At 34.4% G+C, this 19,145-nt stretch overlaps 1 protein-coding gene across 3 annotated transcripts in view; it reads right to left on the reverse strand.

The window, feature by feature from the left end:
- Positions 1-1,851: 1,851 nt before the first annotated feature.
- The window catches only part of LOC127839196 (UNC5C-like protein), a 38,322-nt gene continuing 21,028 nt past the window's right edge, over positions 1,852-19,145 (reverse strand). For all 3 annotated transcript variants that reach the window (XM_052367465.1, XM_052367467.1, XM_052367466.1), the window contains exons 3-4: positions 6,798-6,940; positions 1,852-5,644 (exon numbers count right to left, since the gene is read on the reverse strand). In XM_052367465.1, the coding sequence (XP_052223425.1) occupies positions 4,645-5,644; positions 6,798-6,940 (1,143 nt within the window). In that variant the 3' untranslated portion in view covers positions 1,852-4,644. The remainder of the gene's footprint in view (positions 5,645-6,797; positions 6,941-19,145) is intronic.

The raw sequence follows: 19,145 nt of genomic DNA on the forward strand, positions 1-19,145 counted from the left end.
ATCCTAATTTCGCCTTTTTTTGGCTTTTGATGATTGAGGTGTGATGTTCATACACAAATTGTGTATAAACACAAGTACATATACTGGATGTCCATTACGCCATTCAACCTACTCATGTTGTTGATCACTGGGTGATTTCGAGGTACGAAAACGAACTGCAACAACAATAGCTTAAGCAATAACAAGCAGTACCAATGACAAACCAACTCTCAGGCAAACAGCCTGTATGAGGCTAGCATTGTATTCCGATTAGAGCAAAAGCAAGCAGTTAAGGAATATCATTTTGCATTTCGTATTGACGAGAAGTTTCTTTTATGACATTTTTCAGTTACATTTGGTTATCATTAAAAAAACATGCCCAATGTTTTTCATGTATGATTCATTCCATTGATATTCAAAACACTTCTAAAAAATCAATTCTTTGAAAATATTTTACTATTAATTGTCGATATAAAGTATATGATATTAAATACGTTACGTCATAAAATTTATACACAATTGTTGACATACTTATAGAAAATAGTCTTAAACAAATATCATTTTACTAGTTTCACCTGTTGAAAGCCAAATCAAGAGCAAATTCAAATTAAAAGATGTGCAACCGTAACAATTTTAAATTAACTTAAAAGCGATCATATATAAAATATAAAGTTATCAATACAACATTTAATTGATTGAATCGATTTAATGAAATGTGTTATGCATGAAGTTAACGTGATGAGCTTAAATATCAAATTCCCTTTCCTCAACACGCCAATGACAGACAAATCCAGCTTCTTACTCACAATACGTGTTTGCTCCGTCGTATCGAGTTCTCGCCCTTGTTATTCAGAGGTCGACTATGCGAAACAACGAGTGACACTAACCGAAAACGGTCGATACCAGTTTACAACTGAGGTATGCTTTTATTAAACCGATTCCAGTTCGGAAAAAATACAGTCATCTTAACCGTATTTGTATATATTGATGCATAAACATGATAAAGGGCATTGACCAAACTTGTGAAATGATTAGTCATTTATCAGCGAGTTTTATTAACTCAGACCCAGATATATGTATGTTTACTCTACATGTTCTTATAAAGAAATTCCTACAAAAAGTGGCTCCTGGCACAGAGAAGACCTAAAGAATCATAAAACGTGAAAAAAAGAAGCACATTATCCGTATTGTTGACCGGGCTAAATTGTGATAACGATGATTGCCTGATGTTAAAGAAAGTTGGCGTTGATCTTTTGCGTTGTCTGATACCAGTAACACTAACACTAAATATCATTGAGTCAGCGTTTCCACTAAAATTGTGCTCTTGAGGCATTATAAAATGCACGGGATGGACATTTCTGAAATCGTCTGGTTGACAACTCAATTCCTTTGGGTGATTTTTTAATAAACGCCATATATTGATAATACATGTGCACACTCAACAGTTAAACAGATAAATCTCTCATAATGGAACTTTATTTTCTTTATTTTCAGCGACATAAACGGAAATTAGTTTCACTTTTTTTGTTTAAAAACACATCAAACTAATGTTAGCCATTATATTTTAAGGGCTTCGTGACTTTGTTTATACCAACATATTTGTTAATAAGGAATGGAGTTGTTTAAAGACTTTAACGGCTTGACACGTTTTATCATTTTTCCGAGGAAAGATATCCAAAAATTAGAAAGTTATAATTTACAGAATCTGCAAATAGCTTGAAAAAATAAAACTGTTGGGCAGCAAATGTTGATATATGTAAGAATATTATCAAATAATACAAAGACATGCAGAAACTACGGTCATACTTAATTATTATCCATGATCATGTCTGACGTAAAACAGAGGAAACAATAACTTTAAAAATAACAAAATGAAAGAGTATTGTTTACTATTTTAATGGTACAATATAATACATATATTCTCAATAAAGTTAAATCACGAAACAACTTAACCAGCAAGTCATATGGATTTAAATAACATGAGCGGAGATACCCTATCAAACATTTCATTGTAAATCACATGAAAGTAAACAGCAATATGTGAATGAACAACGATGATATATGAAAGACAAATATTTAACGAATTGTTTAATGCAAGATGACGAAATGACTATAAACGTAAACTTATTTATATGTACTTACAAGTTTCAAAATACCTGAAATGTTTATTTTAAAATACTTCAAAGACCATTCCATTTGTTGAAACTGGATCCCCAAAGTATTTATTTTATTAACAATTGTGATATAGACATTCAACGTAACAGACATGTTTTATTGTTTAATTGAAAAATCAACAAGAACAATAACTCTGAAAAACTGAAATGGACTTCTTATATGTGTATTGTGACCGCCTGGCAGCGGTCGTTATCGTTATCTAAGTGGCGATTTGAGAAAAGTGGGCATACTGCATTGTCATAAAGTTTCGTCCCAGATTAGCCTGTGAAGTCCGCACAGGCAAATCAGGGACGACACTTTGCACTGTTATGGTATTTTTAGTTTCAAGGAAGTCCCGCCTTTCCGAAAATCCAGTTTAGGCGGAAAGTGTCGTCCCTTATTAGCTTGTGTGGACTGCACAGGCTAATCTGGGGCGACACTTTACGCACATGCATTATGCTCAGTTTTCTCAGAATATGACTCACATTATTATAGGACTACGTTCAAAACTGAGTAATACTTCAAAATGGAAGAATAACATGAAAACAGCCTCTTTGTCACAGACGAATCAGATACGCGTTTGAACTTAGTTATTCATCTCGATTTCCTATATTAATGAATGAGATTTCACTATATTAAATTTGATAATAATAATCATGCTAGGCAAAATGTTAAGCAAACGACAGTAACTCCAAAAATATCAAAGAAAGAGGTGTGGCATACAGTTCAACCCCTCGCAAAGTTTATTATCATGTTAACTCTAAACTGTAAATTGTAGTTATGGTCATCGTATTCCGCAGCTCCCATAAAGCCATCTATCATAAAGTTTCATTCGAAACTCTGGAATAGTTCTTAAGTAATGCTTCCCACAAGAAGAGGGCGGACCGACGAACGGACAATACAATTGCTTTATCCTCCATTCGAGGCATACACATGCAGAACAACTTTATTCAATATGTATCTACATACCTGTTCGCGCGAGCAGGACATAAAGCAAAATCCAAAAACAATTAGCATGTTTTCAAAAGAATAGACATGACATAAATTGACGAAAATTATTTATCTATAATTATTATATACATTTTGAATAACAAATCTTCTTGCATCAGATATATATCAACTATTCACGTGAATTAATTATATAAACAAAAATATGAAAAAATAACAAAACTGTATCAAGAGGTTATGACTATACAGTCATAACATACGTCGATGACGCGTTGCATATTTAGGCAATTAATGAACGTGTATGGAGATAATTTAAGTCGCGTTCTGAGAAAACTGGGCATAATGCATGTGCGTAAAGTGTGGTCCCAGATTAGCTAATCAGGGACAACACTTTCCGCCTAAACTAGATTTTTGCTAAAAAGATCCTTTCTTTTTAACAGAAAATATCATAAAAGCGGAAAGTGTCGTCCCTGATTAGCCTGTGCGGACTGCGTAAGCTAATCTGGAACGACACTCTACGCACATACTTTAAACCCCATTTTCACAGAACAAGACTCACTTTGGAACAAGTGTGTAATACGATGGGGGTGGGGTGCACATTTCAGTACAATTATGATAGCAAGTGCAGTGATCATTAAACACGTAAATGACTGTTACGTTATTATCAGAAAGGACGCTCACAGGTGAATGCATCCGTAATTATGAACAAATAGAGGAGGTAACAGCCTCAACGGGTTTTCGGAACAATACATTTTGATCCTGCTCCCTGCTTACGCTGTGTAAAAAATATAGCAGCCTAAAATACATAAAACGGTTATCGTTATAACAGACTAGTTTGTTATACCCTCGATTTGCATATATGACATTTGTTGTACTCACGATGCTCGACGCTACATGTTAAACCTTCGGAAATATTACACATATATAAATGAGAGCTACTGAACGTTTTCCGTGTACATTACACAATCATACATCTTCAGACCGATATTAAACGTTAAATAACAAAAATCAAAGGAATGCTCTATATACTAGTTGAATCGTGAATAAAATGAAAGTATAATAGTATAGACAGTATAAATCAATTATGATGCTTTTTTAGCATTATTGTTTAAACAATTATCACTCAGAATTCTAAAGCAGATCACTTTGTGTAGACCAATGCAGTCAATTATTTAAGTAGATCATTTCATAATGTTAACATAATACACGAAAACAACGAAATAAGAAACTGTAACAGTCTAAGTACAAATATGCAAGTAAAATAGCACCAAAACGCCTTCAATGCCGTTAATGCTGACCTGCATTCTTTACACTGTATATAATCTAAATTACATTATTACACTGTCAATGTTTGTAAAAATTAGAGCAAAACGGTTCACTTTGTAGTAAAACAATGGTATCTTACAAAAGTGACAGTGCTTTTCCGTTATCTACCTGTAAGTTTAAACGTTAAAGGAGTTTTCATGACATCACAATCAGAAATATTTTCTATAGCTTGTCTTAATTGACTTGACAATTGTGTCTGTAACTATGAACTCATGTATTATTTATATGATATGTTAACTAATTATTACTGAAATCTTTTGCGTAGGTATCTGTACATAAATCCGTATTTCGGACACTAGCAAGCCCCTCACTAGATGAAGAATTATGTCCAAAGCGTTCCGAATAGTTGCCAAGATACGAGCTCTCCGTCCATGAAGATTCTTCGGATTGTAGGCGCGCATGCGCATGAATTCCGCTTCCGGTGCACGTGTTCTCCATCGGACGCCTTCGGATCTGCATGGTTTCGGCGTTTATAAGACTATCGAGCTCTGCGGAACAGTCAATTCTGCCTATGGTACGCAAAATTTCGCGGAGTTGCCAGACCGACATGTTCTTCTGTTCGAACACATCCAGGAGGCTTTCGGTGGGGCTTCTAGACTTATGCTGCAGGTATTCAATGGAGCCGTCAAGGTCAAAGGCACTTGCAAGGTCACGCCAATCAGTGCCGCATGGACCCTTTAACGGGTCCAGCATAAGCATCAGTTTTTTACGAACCTCGTGAGGCAGTTTTCTCTTGGAACTCATTTCATCGCATGTGAGAGGCGGTGAATTACGAGTACCCTGCGCATGAGTGTTCACGACTATTTTAACCTTGCTGCGGTCGCTGTCGTTCGAAGTCCTCAACACGTCGACAGGAGGAGACGGCGACGTAGCCTCATGCGAATCAGGGGGCGTCCGGTCAGTGACGTAGCCGCTAACGCCGTAGTGGTTAACAATAATGTCAATATCCGGGTGTTTGCAACAGACGGGTTCGCGTTCCGTCTTAGGCGTTAGGTCATCCTCGAAAACTTGCACGTACAGTTTCTCCGAGCACTCTTTCAGCGTTTCCTGATAGGTAAGTAGATTTAAGTTGATCTCCATGACTATCGGCGCGGGCCTTCGCACTACTGATTGGTCTGCGGTTGGTTTCCGGCGGTAACAAATGGTGCTATGGGGACAATGGCCATGCCAGATGTGCAGAAAAGGAATCTTCTGCTCGTTGTCCGCTTCGAGAATCTCCCATCCCTCGGACACGTATCTGAGTAACGATAAACAGCACATGAACGTGGCGTTACTCAACAAATTATGAAGGCACTTTGGGGTTGGTGGGAGGAGTATGCATACATGGATATTAAAGCAAATAACATATACTAGTATTATACATAAACTGTATATCGTACATATAAGAACCACACGCATGTGTATGATATATTATAAAAGAGTTTTGTTATAAATGCCATTATTTGAAAAATTAATACTAGGTTGTATTTCTTAATATCGGAAGTAAGATCATGCCTTTTTAACCTTTTGCATGCTGGGAAATTTGTCGTCTGCTAAAATGTCGTCTGCTGAATTTCTAAAATTAGCATTTTCTTCGATTTTTTTCAAAGAATATTATCAGAATAGCAAACTGTTTGGATCCTGATGAAACGCCACGTTATGTGGCGTCTCATCTGGATCCAAACTGTTTGCAAAGGCTTTCAAAATTCGGTTCCCGCACTGAAAGGGTTAAGCAGATTGGATCCTGAATGTAAGTTCAATAAAATGCCTCATGGCTTATCGAGGTCGTCGTGGCGCAGAGGAACAGGCGTTTGCGTGTGGACCGAGAGGCTACCGGTTCGATACCTACTGTGGGAACGTTCTTTAGATCTTCACCAAAGACACCAAATATTGGTAGCACCCAGGAAACAGACTAGATAGCGTTTCAAAATGCCAAGGTCGACGTACGATAAATGGGTTTGAACTAAAATGCCCCATGGATAGTGTTAGTGATCTGTATATGTCATGATCATGTGACTTAAAAAACACGTCGTAACAAACTTTTCAAGTCAACGAAATCGGGATGAAAAGAGTCGTGTCTTGAGAAAACTGGGCATAATGCATGTGCGTAAAGTGTCGTCCCAGATTAGCCTGTGCAGTCCGAACAGGCTATTCAGGAACGACACTTTCCGCTTGTATGACATTTTTCGTTTAATTGAAGTCTCTTCTAAGATAAAATCCAATTAAGGCGGGAAGAGAGTCGTCCCTGATTAGCCTGTGCGGACTGCACAGGCTAATCTGGGACGTCATTATACGCACATGCATTATGCCAATTTTTCTCAGAATACGACTCAAAAAAATGTAGCCGGTTTTCAAGAGACATTGCCGATGTAAAAGAGATGTAACATTAAAATAGACGTTCGGCGTCTTACTGTGTTAGGGTGAACATGTCGTGTTCGTTGCCGTCGAACAAGAACACCTTCTCCGGACACACGAGTTTCCCGCCAAACTTCGCCTCGTTCTGGATTGCCCACTGTAGGGCGCAATTCGTCTTGTTCAGGAAGTAGACGCGAATCTGAAACGAGATTTCGTGGATTACTTCTATTGGTTAAGACAAGTGTTTATTTCGAGATCAGTACAGAGTACATAGATTTGATCTAGAAAACTAATGTACTGACATACAAGACAATGGTGACCAGCTTGACCAGGTATTATTTTCAACAGAAAGATGCAAACATTGAAAAATCAAATACGATGAACCTATTACGTTACATACACATGGTTTAGAACATAACGTTAATTTGATAGGAATTAAATTATGTTAATATCAAGGGGCTTATACATGTTTAATAACGAGTCTTTGCGAGTAGATGAGTGTTCCGAGTTTACGATAGAGCAAATAAAAGTAAGTGTATTCAGTGACATAATATTACCAAAAAAACGAAATAAAGTCTCGATAAGCCGCTTCTTCAAAACATGATCTTATACGAAAGAGATTTGTGTGCTCTTTTTTACATCGAGAACAGTGGTAAGTTTATCCCAGTGATAACGTTACGTCGATAGCCGTGTAATTTTGGGTTCAAACATTTACTGCGGTAAATCCGGATTTTTTTTCATTTTGCAGTAACGATGTTATATCCGTCAAGGAGTGTTAAATTATACGCATCCGCCAACATTTAATTCGGTAATTGTAAACACATGCAATCAACAAAGCGCATATTCATAATACTAGTAAAATAATTTTTTGGATAATTATATAAGGCAGACAACGCTCAGTGTTTTGTTTCTTGCTTTATCCACCTACACAGTAGTTATCGCACTTTCACTGGTAACATGTTTTAACGTGAATCTTTTTTTTAATGAGCGAGTTGTACATTTTCATTTTCTCTTTCGTGGATATTAGCTTTTGAAATAACGTTAGAACGCTTAACGCGGTGTATGGCCGCATTAGTTCGACTTCAGTTCTTTGACTTTTGAAGGTTCAACGATCAAGAATTGTAATTCAGTGTTTATTTTAAATTTAAGTTACTTGTGTTTCTGCTTTCACTGAATCCCAGACATGTAATAAGAATTTGATGTACCCTAAAATCAGTAATCCACGAATTGACTTGTCTACGAATAAGACAATGTTTGTAAAATCGCGAAATTTATTTTTCGATCTATATAAATGAATCTACATTATTTGCAAACTAGATGAACATGTGCACATAAATACCATTAAAATATGGGTAATGAGTCAAGCAATAACAAAACATTGATTGCTTATCGTGAAGATAAACTCGAAGTAACTGCATTTCAAGACTACGACAATAGTCGACTGTGTACGTGGGTCCTCGATAAGCGTAACTAGGTATGACGCTTACGGTATTATCTGATATCTGACAAAAACGTCATAAGGGGCACTACCTTCGATTTCAGATTCGAATTACAAAATATTCACATGCGTATGTGTGAGTATGGCAATAGCAACCACAACTTTCGAAAACATCTTCTTATAAACAAAGATGATTCGTTTTATGGACAAATTGTATTTTCTTTCAAATAATCAATACAGTCGATACGGTATGTGACTTTGAAAGGATTTTAAAGTTTCCGAAATTCAACAAAACCGAAATATTCTATTTGTGTGAAAAGTTAAGTGTATGACTTTGCATGCGCATTCGATGTCAAAAAAACAGAGTAATACCCATGTATTCAGAATCGCGTGCGATATAGTAAAACCAGCTTGCATTTCAAAATATTGCCTTTATACAAAGAACATAAACATGTAATTGACTGTTCTGAAATACCAATACAAAGAAATACCTGTGTTCTCATATAGACCGTACGTGCTCATATAGACCGCACGTGCTCATATAGACCGCACGTGCATATTGCGGACTGCAAAGGCGTATCTGGGACGACACTTTACGCACATGCATTAAACCCCCTTTTCACAGAGCACTGCTTATATTTATTACAATACCAGTATTGATTCACATTACGCAACGAAGCGTATTTGACACTCAAACAATATGTGAAGGTGTTTTTGTCATTTTATATCAAAAGATCTGATGACATCAAACATATCGTCGGCTCCGTGCGAAAATGTCGTAACTAGGTTTTGGCGCTAAAACAGATTTTGAAAATATCACGGTGATGATAAAAACCCGCTTTCCGTGTGAAAATGTCTAACCTCCTAGCCAACCAGGCGCTTAATTAATAACCATGTGATTTGACCTTGTGAACTACATTTTAATCTCAGGCGAAACAGTCAGTAGATAGTCTCAACAAATGACCTTCAGAGTGTTCACACGTTTAACTAAAATGTATTATAAGAAATACTGCCATTTTCAATGGACCATACACATTTGTACTCAGTTGAGATATCATAAGACCAAATGTTGTAATTATAATAAAGTTTCATAATAGTTGGCAAAACAATTATTGAGTGTTAAGAAGGTTTCACTATAGGCATACCAAGAAAACTGTCACGCCCCCTGGTGGCCAAGTATTTCAATGGACTGGAACCATACACAAACATGGGCAGAGAAAACCTTGAGACAAACATTTTGAAAAACGTTCCATTAAGATTGGGCATTGTATGTTACATCACAATGTTTCAATATAACCATATATTAGAAACTGCTCAACTCCCTTGGGGCTCTGTTTTTAAACAGCCCGTTACCGCCTTCGAAATCAACCGAGATTTCATTGGGAAACATTTTCTGACAACTTTTCATGACGATTATGAATAAATGTGCCCTTTACTGAGTTAAAATGGCACATTGTAGACAAACAGCGCACAACAGACAAAAGGGGATCATAAAAGCTCATCCATACCTTTGTTATGCGCATGTAAGCTAAACATGTATATTATGCATAATAACTAAACATATTTATCTTAGAAATTACAGAATGGTATTCAGTGGAATGGACGCTGTCATTTTAAGAAGAACAAATCAAACCAACAGACGTTAGGCTAGACACAAGTGTAAAAATGAAGTGCAAATAAAGTAGTTATTACCGTACCTAAATACTTTATTATATATATATATATATATATATATATATATATATATATATATATATATATATATATATATATATATATATATATACATATGTAAATGGTATAAATGTATAGAAAATCACATTATTTAAACTGTGGTTTAAACGTTCCATGGGTTCTTATTGTCAATTTGACAGCATGTAACCTTTATGTCAGGAGTTCTTGCTTGAGAATCTGTGAGCGTTCAGAGAACACTTACCTTTTGAACCTGAATAATAACAATTTATTCCTATACAAATAATCTGTTTCAAGGAAGAACACTAAGTACTATGACCCTGGTACATAGATTTATGGGAGGAAAATAAGATTAAAAACATCATAATTATGCAATTGCATTTCACTAAATTTTCAATGGAACTTCTTTGAACAACTCAGGTAATCAGATTTAAGCAGAGATTTTGCTTTTCAAAAGGCAAGTATTCGCAAAACATAATACCAAAGTGAAAACTATACTCTGGCGTTACACGTATCCTTACACAGGGTGTTTAGAATTATGGAAGAAATACTTTTTGCCATATTTTGTCTCAGAATAAAAGTAGCATTTCAGAGGTCATTAGAACCCAGAAAATGTCTTGTTTATACATATGTATGGAAATTGCTTGACCCATTGAATGTCTATGTCGGATAATTCTCAGTCTTTGGGCACGTAAGAGCCTGTCGGTACAAGCGGTGAACTCCTTGTCAGCAAGCATCAGTCTGCATTATATACTCTATTGCCTGTGATCTGAACAATTGTGAACAATTAAAGGTTTTCTATTCACATCTTAAAGGGATCTTTTCACGCTTTGGTAAATTGACAAAATTGAAAAAAGTTGTTTCAGATTCGCAAATTTTCGTTTTAGTTATGATATTTGTGAGGAAACAGTAATACTGAACATTTACCATGGTCTAATATAGCCATTATATGCATCTTTTGACGATTTTAAAACCTAAAAATTATAAAGCGTTGCAACGCGAAACGATTGAATAATTTGGAGAGTTCTGTTTTTGTCGTTAAATTTTGTGAAACTACGAAGATTGCTTATATAAGGTATAAAATACTCATAGTATATGTACTCGGCGGAATAGCTCAGTAAGCTAAAGCGTTTTTACTTCAAGACTCTGGCAGCACTCCAGGGGTCACTGGTTCGAAACCTGGTCCGGGCAATGTTCTTTTCCTTTTTTTAATTGTATTCTTGATTTTTTACTGGAGCTTTTACGATCCAATGTTTACATTTATCGATGTAAAGCATTTAATGAATAAGTTAAAAAAAATGCTAAAATCTGTGAAAAGGCCCCTTTAAATCAGTTCTAGGTCATTGAAAGTGTTATCAAAGATTTTTATTTATTTTCTAGATAAGTGATCAAGTGCTCAAATAGAGCTGAAAATCGTTAGTTAGTATTGTTTAAATATCATGAAATATTTTATCATAACATGTACTGGCCCTTTATTGGCCATGTAATATTACTGGTGACATACCCGCCACATTTAAATCAGAGTTTGCAAAATCACAGACTTTTCATATGAAACCAAGATGATGAAGTCAATCCCATATTGTAGCTACCGGTATCTTAGTTTGAAGTAAATGTTCAAAGTCAACAATCTGGCCTAGGATGTTTCGAAAATAAATTATGTTGATAACCCAAAATGTGCTATGGACGTTCTAACATTTAACCTGTTTTTCCATGCCAGGTGATTTTATGACATGATGTCATTCATATAGGTGAAGTGAATGTAAGATAAGTGAACTATTATCTGACTTTATCTATTGTTTTTTATTGCCATTTATAGAACATCGGATGTTTAAACTATTTGTACTTTGCCCTTACATGTGATAAACAGATAAAGATTGCAAAAAAATATTTTTCTGAGAAGTAGCTAATATTAGTGTGTATGCAATCTTTGGTTCGATTTTCATATCACAGTGAACACACTGATCCCACGAATAAAATAGAACAAGCTAAGTTGTTCTTACAAATTCAATAAATGACATGTGACTGAAAAATGGCCACAATATTTTTGGTTTCATGTTCATTTTTAAACATAACTATAATTACACTATACAGTATTTTGTGATTGCGCAAAGTTGAAAAAAAAAACATGTTTTCGATAGGTTTTATAGATTTTCCTATGATCTAGAAACTTTTTTTAGAAGCAGTTCATGTTATGAACTTTTTTTGTTATCACTTTCTGCAAGCCGACTAAATGGTACTAATTTTGCTAATTAAAAGTTTGGAATTGATAAGTACAGTTTTCCATTTTATCGCTTAAAGTAACAATCACGCTCAAAAATATCGAATATTTCGTTAAATAAAGCTAACCCATACAAAAAATCAATGTTCCTTTTAGCAAAATGCAAAATTTCAACGTTAGATGTTGTCTGGTAGAATTGATTTAACGAGATACAAAATGCTCGATTTTATTTTTTGTGGCCACAAATAATTCCATTTATATCTCCCGTGCAATATCCGATCATTTACGGGCGAACACGAATTTGGATACGGTAAGCGTCGGAAGCATGACGTAGCTCTCATGAATAATCATTCTATGAAATCGAAATGAATTCTGCGTAACTGGAACTTAGCGAATGCGAAAATGGCTTGTTTAAATTATGCAAATGAACGCAACCCGAATGAATCCGATCCTGACTGGAAAGCGAAAGTTGATTACATCGTGGAACGATATTTAGATATTTAGATGCTTAAAACTTGCCGAATGCTTGTAATATAACGTTTTTACATCAATGTTACTTGTTTTTAGGGTCTTCCTTTTGTACTTAACCATCGTATGGTACTACTTGTTGTCGAATGTTTTTATATAGCATAATACAGTAGCCGTATGTATTGGTGAGCGTGATAGTGGCTTTAATGCTTTCACTTTATTTTAGACCTCTATAAACAGAGTGTTGTAACACGATGTTATTCATACTGCTTTTTAGCGCACAAATTCTGTATAGGTACGTTGTGGCGACTTAAGATAATTCCCAAATATATCTTTGTGGGTTACTTAATTTGACGATAGTCTACAAGTTCATGTTGTAGACATACATGTATGACTGTTACGCGATAGCATTCGCATGCTTAAAAGTTCATTTTGAATTATATGATTTATAACGGTAACTTTTTCTTCCGTCGACTTTTTTAATCAGTCACGCACTCGAATGACTATTGCCGCTTATTTTAACATTAGTGGTCCATAAAAATACAACACCATGATAGGTATCAGAGTTCCTTAGTGAATAGTATACGTTGTTAAATTAGTAGTTTCCATGATGTGTTACGTTAAATGTCACATTGTAACAGAGTACCGAGCAAAAGATGGACATGTTTTTAAAATGTTTTATCTCATAGTCGAAAAGCTTTTTTATAAATATTGTTTCACTTCTAAAAATAAATAACATTAACGTGTTTTCTTTTATTTCTATGACGATTAATTTATCACACAAAAAAATGTACATTTGTGCAGTAACGATTTCCCAGTCAGTGTGATGAGTATGTTGACATCAAATAATGTCAAATAATGGTAAAGAGTGTGATTGTTTGTATTTGTATACATCTGCGATTCAATCTGACAGAAATCAACATAAAGGTATAGATATATGGAAATACGCATTCAAGTAGCAAGGATAATTACATATCTCGAGGGAAAACTTCATATATACCCCCTTAAAAATTGTCGTATCTGGCGTATCTTAATGTTTCGTATGAATTGTGTTAATTGTTTCTGAGAAACTATCTTATCTCGATATATTTAAAGACAAAGCAATTTACAGCAGTTTCCAACATAAAAATACGTAAATGATGACCATTTGACAAATATTTCCTAATTTCAGCAGCTTTTAAAAAAGTACTGAAGTTTTTTCCTCCTGAAATGTTAAGATTTTCTAGTTACGACATTTTCGCACGGAGCCGACGATATTTTTCGTTTTCGGCAAAAGTTCATGTTAATGCAACTATTAATTATTTCGCAAGCACCATGGGATTTCCGCTCAGACTTTTAATAGCCGATGACGTTATATTTACAGAAAACCGTGTCGCAATACAAGTCTGTATAGCCTGTTCAGGTTTTATGCATATTAAGGCATTCCATCATACCTTCCTCGTCTCGTCATCAGTTATTTAATGAAAAGTCACGGTTGAGTAGGAATCGCATTAATACATCGCATTAATACATGGCTGTTCACAACTACTGAATTATGTATTAGATCGAAATTATAAAACACAACGAAAACAACGAATGGAAATTATATGGCTGTTCAAAACTACTGAATTATGTATTAAGTCGTAATTATAAAACACAACGAAAACAACGAATAAAAATTATATGGCTGTTCAAAACTACTGGATTATGTATTAAGTCGTAATTATAAAACAAAACGAAAACAACAAATGGAAATTATGTAATAAGTTAAACAAATCGCTTTGTGACCTCTAAACATTAGCGGGTTGGCTACACCTTTAATAAGGCTCGATTAGTCATTGTCGGCTTGGGTACTACGGGTACTCTTAAGTATACTTATGTTGTACATGTCAATTTGTTATCTCCCTTTTCATATAACATACATTTACATGTGACTTTGAAAGGATTTTAAAGTTTCCGAAATTCAACAAAACCGAAATATTCTATTTGTGTGAAAAGTTAAGTGTATGACTTTGCATGCGCATTCGATGTCAAAAAAACAAAGTAATACCCATGTATTCAGAATCGCGTGCGATATAGTAAAACCAGCTTGCATTTCAAAATATTGCTTTTATACAAAGAACATAAACATGTAATTGACTGTTCTGAAATACCAATACAAAGAAATACCTGTGTTCTCATATAGACCGTACGTGCTCATATAGACCGCACGTGCTCATATAGACCGCACGTGCATATTGCGGACTGCAAAGGCGTATCTGGGACGACACTTTACGCACATGCATTAAACCCCCTTTTCACAGAGCACTGCTTATATATATTACAATACCAGTATTGATTCACATTACGCACCGAAGCGTATTTGACACTCAAACAATATGTGAAGGTGTTTTTTGTCATTTTATATCAAAAGATCTGATGACATCAAACATATCGTCGGCTCCGTGCGAAAATGTCGTAACTAGGTTTTGGCGCTAAAACAGATTTTTAAAATATCATGGTGATGATAAAAACCCGCTTTCCGTGTGAAAATGTCTAACCTCCTAGCCAACCAGGCGCTTAATTAATAACCATGTGATTTGACCTGGTGAACTACATTTTAATCTCAGGCGAAACAGTCAGTAGATAGTCTCAACAAATGACGTTCAGAGTGTTCACACGTTTAACTAAAATGTATTATAAGAAATACTGCCATTTTCAATGGACCATACACATTTGTACTCAGTTGAGATATCATAAGACCAAATGTTGTAATTATAATAAAGTTTCATAATAGTTGGCAAAAAAATTATTGAGTGTTAAGAAGGTTTCACTATAGGCATACCAAGAAAACTGCCACGCCCCCTAGTGGCCAAGTATTTCAATGGACTGGAACCATACACAAACATGGGCAGAGAAAACCTTGAGACAAACATTTTGAAAAACGTTCCATTAAGATTGGGCATTGTATGTTACATCACAATGTTTCAATATAACCATATATTAGAAACTGCTCAACTCCCTTGGGGCTCTGTTTTTAAACAGCCCGTTACCGCCTTCGAAATCAACCGAGATTTCATTGGGAAACATTTTCTGACAACTTTTCATGAAGATTATGAATAAATGTGCCCTTTACTGAGTTAAAATGGCACACTGTAGACAATCATATGCGCATGTAAGCTTAACATGTATATTATGCATAATAACTAAACATATTTATCTTAGAAATTACAGAATGGTATTCAGTGGAATGGACGCTGTCATTTTAAGAAGAACAAATCAAACCAACAGACGTTAGGCTAGACACAAGTGTAAAAATGAAGTGCAAATAAAGTAGTTATTACCGTACCTTAATACTTATATAATATATATATATATATATATATATATATATATATATATATATATATATATATATATATATATATATATATATATATATATATATATATATATATATATATATATATATATATATATACACATTTGTAAATGGTATAAATGTATAGAAAATCACATTATTTAAACTGTGGTTTAAACGTTCCATGGGTTCTTATTGTCAAATTGACAGCATGTAACCTTTATGTCAGAAGTTCTTGCTTGAGAATCTGTGAGCGTTCAGAGAACACTTACCTTTTGAACCTGAATAATAACAATGTATTCCTATACAAATAATCTGTTTCAAGGAAGAACACTAAGTACTATGACCCTGGTACATAGATTTATGGGGGGAAAATAAGATTAAAAACATCATATACAATTGCAATTCACTAAATTTTCAAGGTTACTTCTTTGAACAACTCAGGTAATCAGATTTAAGCAGAGATTTTGCTTTTCAAAAGGCGAGTATTCGCAAAACATAATACCAAAAGTGAAAACTATACTCTGTGGCGTTACACGTATCCTTACACAGGGTGTTTAGAATTCTGGAAAAATACTTTTTGTCATATTTTGTCTCAGAATAAAAGTAGCATTTCAGTGGTCATTAGAACCCAGAAAATGGCTTGTTTATACATGTGTATGGAAATTGCTTGACCCATTGAATGTCTATGTCGGATAATTCTCAGTCTTTGGGCACGTAAGAGCCTGTCGGTACAAGCGGTGAACTCCTTGTCAGCAAGCATCAGTCTGCATTATATACTCTATTGCCTGTGATCTGAACAATTGTGAACAATTAAAGGTTTTCTATTCACATCTTAAATTAGTTCTAGGTCATTGAAAGTGTTATCAAAGATTTTTATTTATTTTCTAGATAAGTGATCAAGTGCTCAAATAGAGCTGAAAATCGTTAGTTAGTATTGTTTAAATATCATGAAATATTTTATCATAACATGTACTGACCCTTTATTGGCCATGTAATATTACTGGTGACATACCCGCCACATTTAAATCAGAGTTTGCAAAATCACAGACTTTTCATATGAAACCAAGATGATGAAGTCAATCCCATATTGTAGCTACCGGTATCTTAGTTTGAAGTAAATGTTCAAAGTCAACAATCTGGCCTAGGATGTTTCGAAAATAAATGATGTTGATAACCCAAAATGTGCTATGGATGTTCTAACGTTTAACCTGTTTTTCCATGCCAGGTGATTTTATGACATGATATCATTCATATAGGTGAAGTGAATGTTAGATAAGTGAATTATTATCTGACTTTATCTATTGTTTTTTTATTGCCATTTATAGAACATCGGATGTTTAAACTATTTGTACTTTGCCCTTTCATGTGATAAACAGATAAAGATTGCAAAAAAATATTTTTCTGAGAAGTAGCTAATATTAGTGTGTATGCAATCTTTGGTTCGATTTTCATATCACAGTGGAAACACTGATCCCACGAATAAAATAGAACAAGCTAAGTTGTTCTTACAAATTCAATAAATGACATGTGACTGAAAAATGGCCACAATATTTTTGGTTTCATGTTCATTTTTAAACATAACTATTTTTACACTATACAGTATTTTGTGATTGCGCAAGGTTGAAAAAAAACATGTTTTCGATAGGTTTTATAGATTTTCCTATGATCTAGAAACTTTTTTAAGAAGCAGTTCATGTTATGAACTTTTTTTTGTTTTCACTTTCTGCAAGCCGACTAAATGGTACTAATTTTGCTAATTAAAAGTTTGGAATTAATAAGTACAGTTTTCCATTTTATCGCTTAAAGTAACAATCACGCTCAAAAATATCGAATATTTCGTTAAATAAAGCTAACCCATAAAAAAATCAATGTTCCTTTTAGCAAAATGCAAAATTTCAACGTTAGATGTTGTCTGGTCGAATTGATTTAACGAGATACAAAATGCTCGATTTTATTTTTTGTGGCCACAAATAATTCCATTTATATCTCCCGTGAAATATCCGATCATTTACGGGCGAACACGAGATTGGATACGGTAAGCGTCGGAAGCATGACGTAGCTCTCATGAATAATCATTCTATGAAATCGAAATGAATTCTGCGTGACTGGAACTTAGCGAATGCGAAAATGGCTTGTTTAAATTATGCAAATGAACGCAACCCGAATGAATCCGATCCTGACTCGAAAGCGAAAGTAGATTACATCGTGGAACGATATTTAGATATTTAGATGCTTAAAACTTGCCGAATGCTTGTAATATAATGTTTTTACATCAATGTTACTTGTTTTTAGGGTCTTCCTATTGTACTTAACCATCGTATGGTACTACTTGTTGTCGAATGTTTTTATATAGCATAATACAGTAGCCGTATGTATTGGTGAGCGTGATAGTGGCTTTAATGCTTTCACTTTATTTTAGACCTCTATAAACACTTTAATGCTTTCACTTTATTTTAGACCTCTATAAACACTTTAATGCTTTCACTTTATTTTAGACCTCTATAAACAGAGTGTTGTAACACGATTTTGAAATAGCTGTTGTTACTTGTTATTCATACTGCTTTTTAGCGCACAAATTCTGTATAGGTACGTTGTGGCGACTTAAGATAATTTCCAAATATATCTTTGTGCGTTACTTAATTTGACGATAGTCTACAAGTTCATGTTGTAGACATGTATGACTGTTACGCGATAGCATTCGCATGCTTAAAAGTTCATTTTGAATTATATGATTTATAACGGTAACTTTTTCTTCCGTCGACTTTTTTAATCAGTCACGCACTCGAATGACTATTGCCGCTTATTTTAACATGAGTGGTCCATAAATATACAACACCATGATAGGTATCAGCGTTCCTTAGTGAATAGTATACGTTGTTAAATTAGGAGGTTCCATGATGTGTTACGTTAAATGTCACATTGTAACAGAGTACCGAGCAAAAGATGGACATGTTTTTAAAATGTTTTATCTCATAGTCGAAAAGCTTTTTTTATAAATATGGTTTCACTGCTAAAAATAAATAACATTAACATGTTTTCTTTTATTTCTATGACGATTAATTTATCACACAAAAAATGTACATTTGTGCAGTTACGATTTCCCAGTCAGTGTGATGAGTATGTTGACATCAAATAATGTCAAATAACGGTTAAGAATGTGATTGTTTGTATTTTTATACATCTACGATTCAATCTGACAGATATCAACATAAAGGTATAGATATATGGAAATACGCATTAAAGTAGCAAGGATAATTACATATCTC

The sequence above is a fragment of the Dreissena polymorpha genome, chromosome 7 (assembly GCF_020536995.1).
Source record: "Dreissena polymorpha isolate Duluth1 chromosome 7, UMN_Dpol_1.0, whole genome shotgun sequence".
Taxonomy (NCBI): domain Eukaryota; kingdom Metazoa; phylum Mollusca; class Bivalvia; order Myida; family Dreissenidae; genus Dreissena; species Dreissena polymorpha.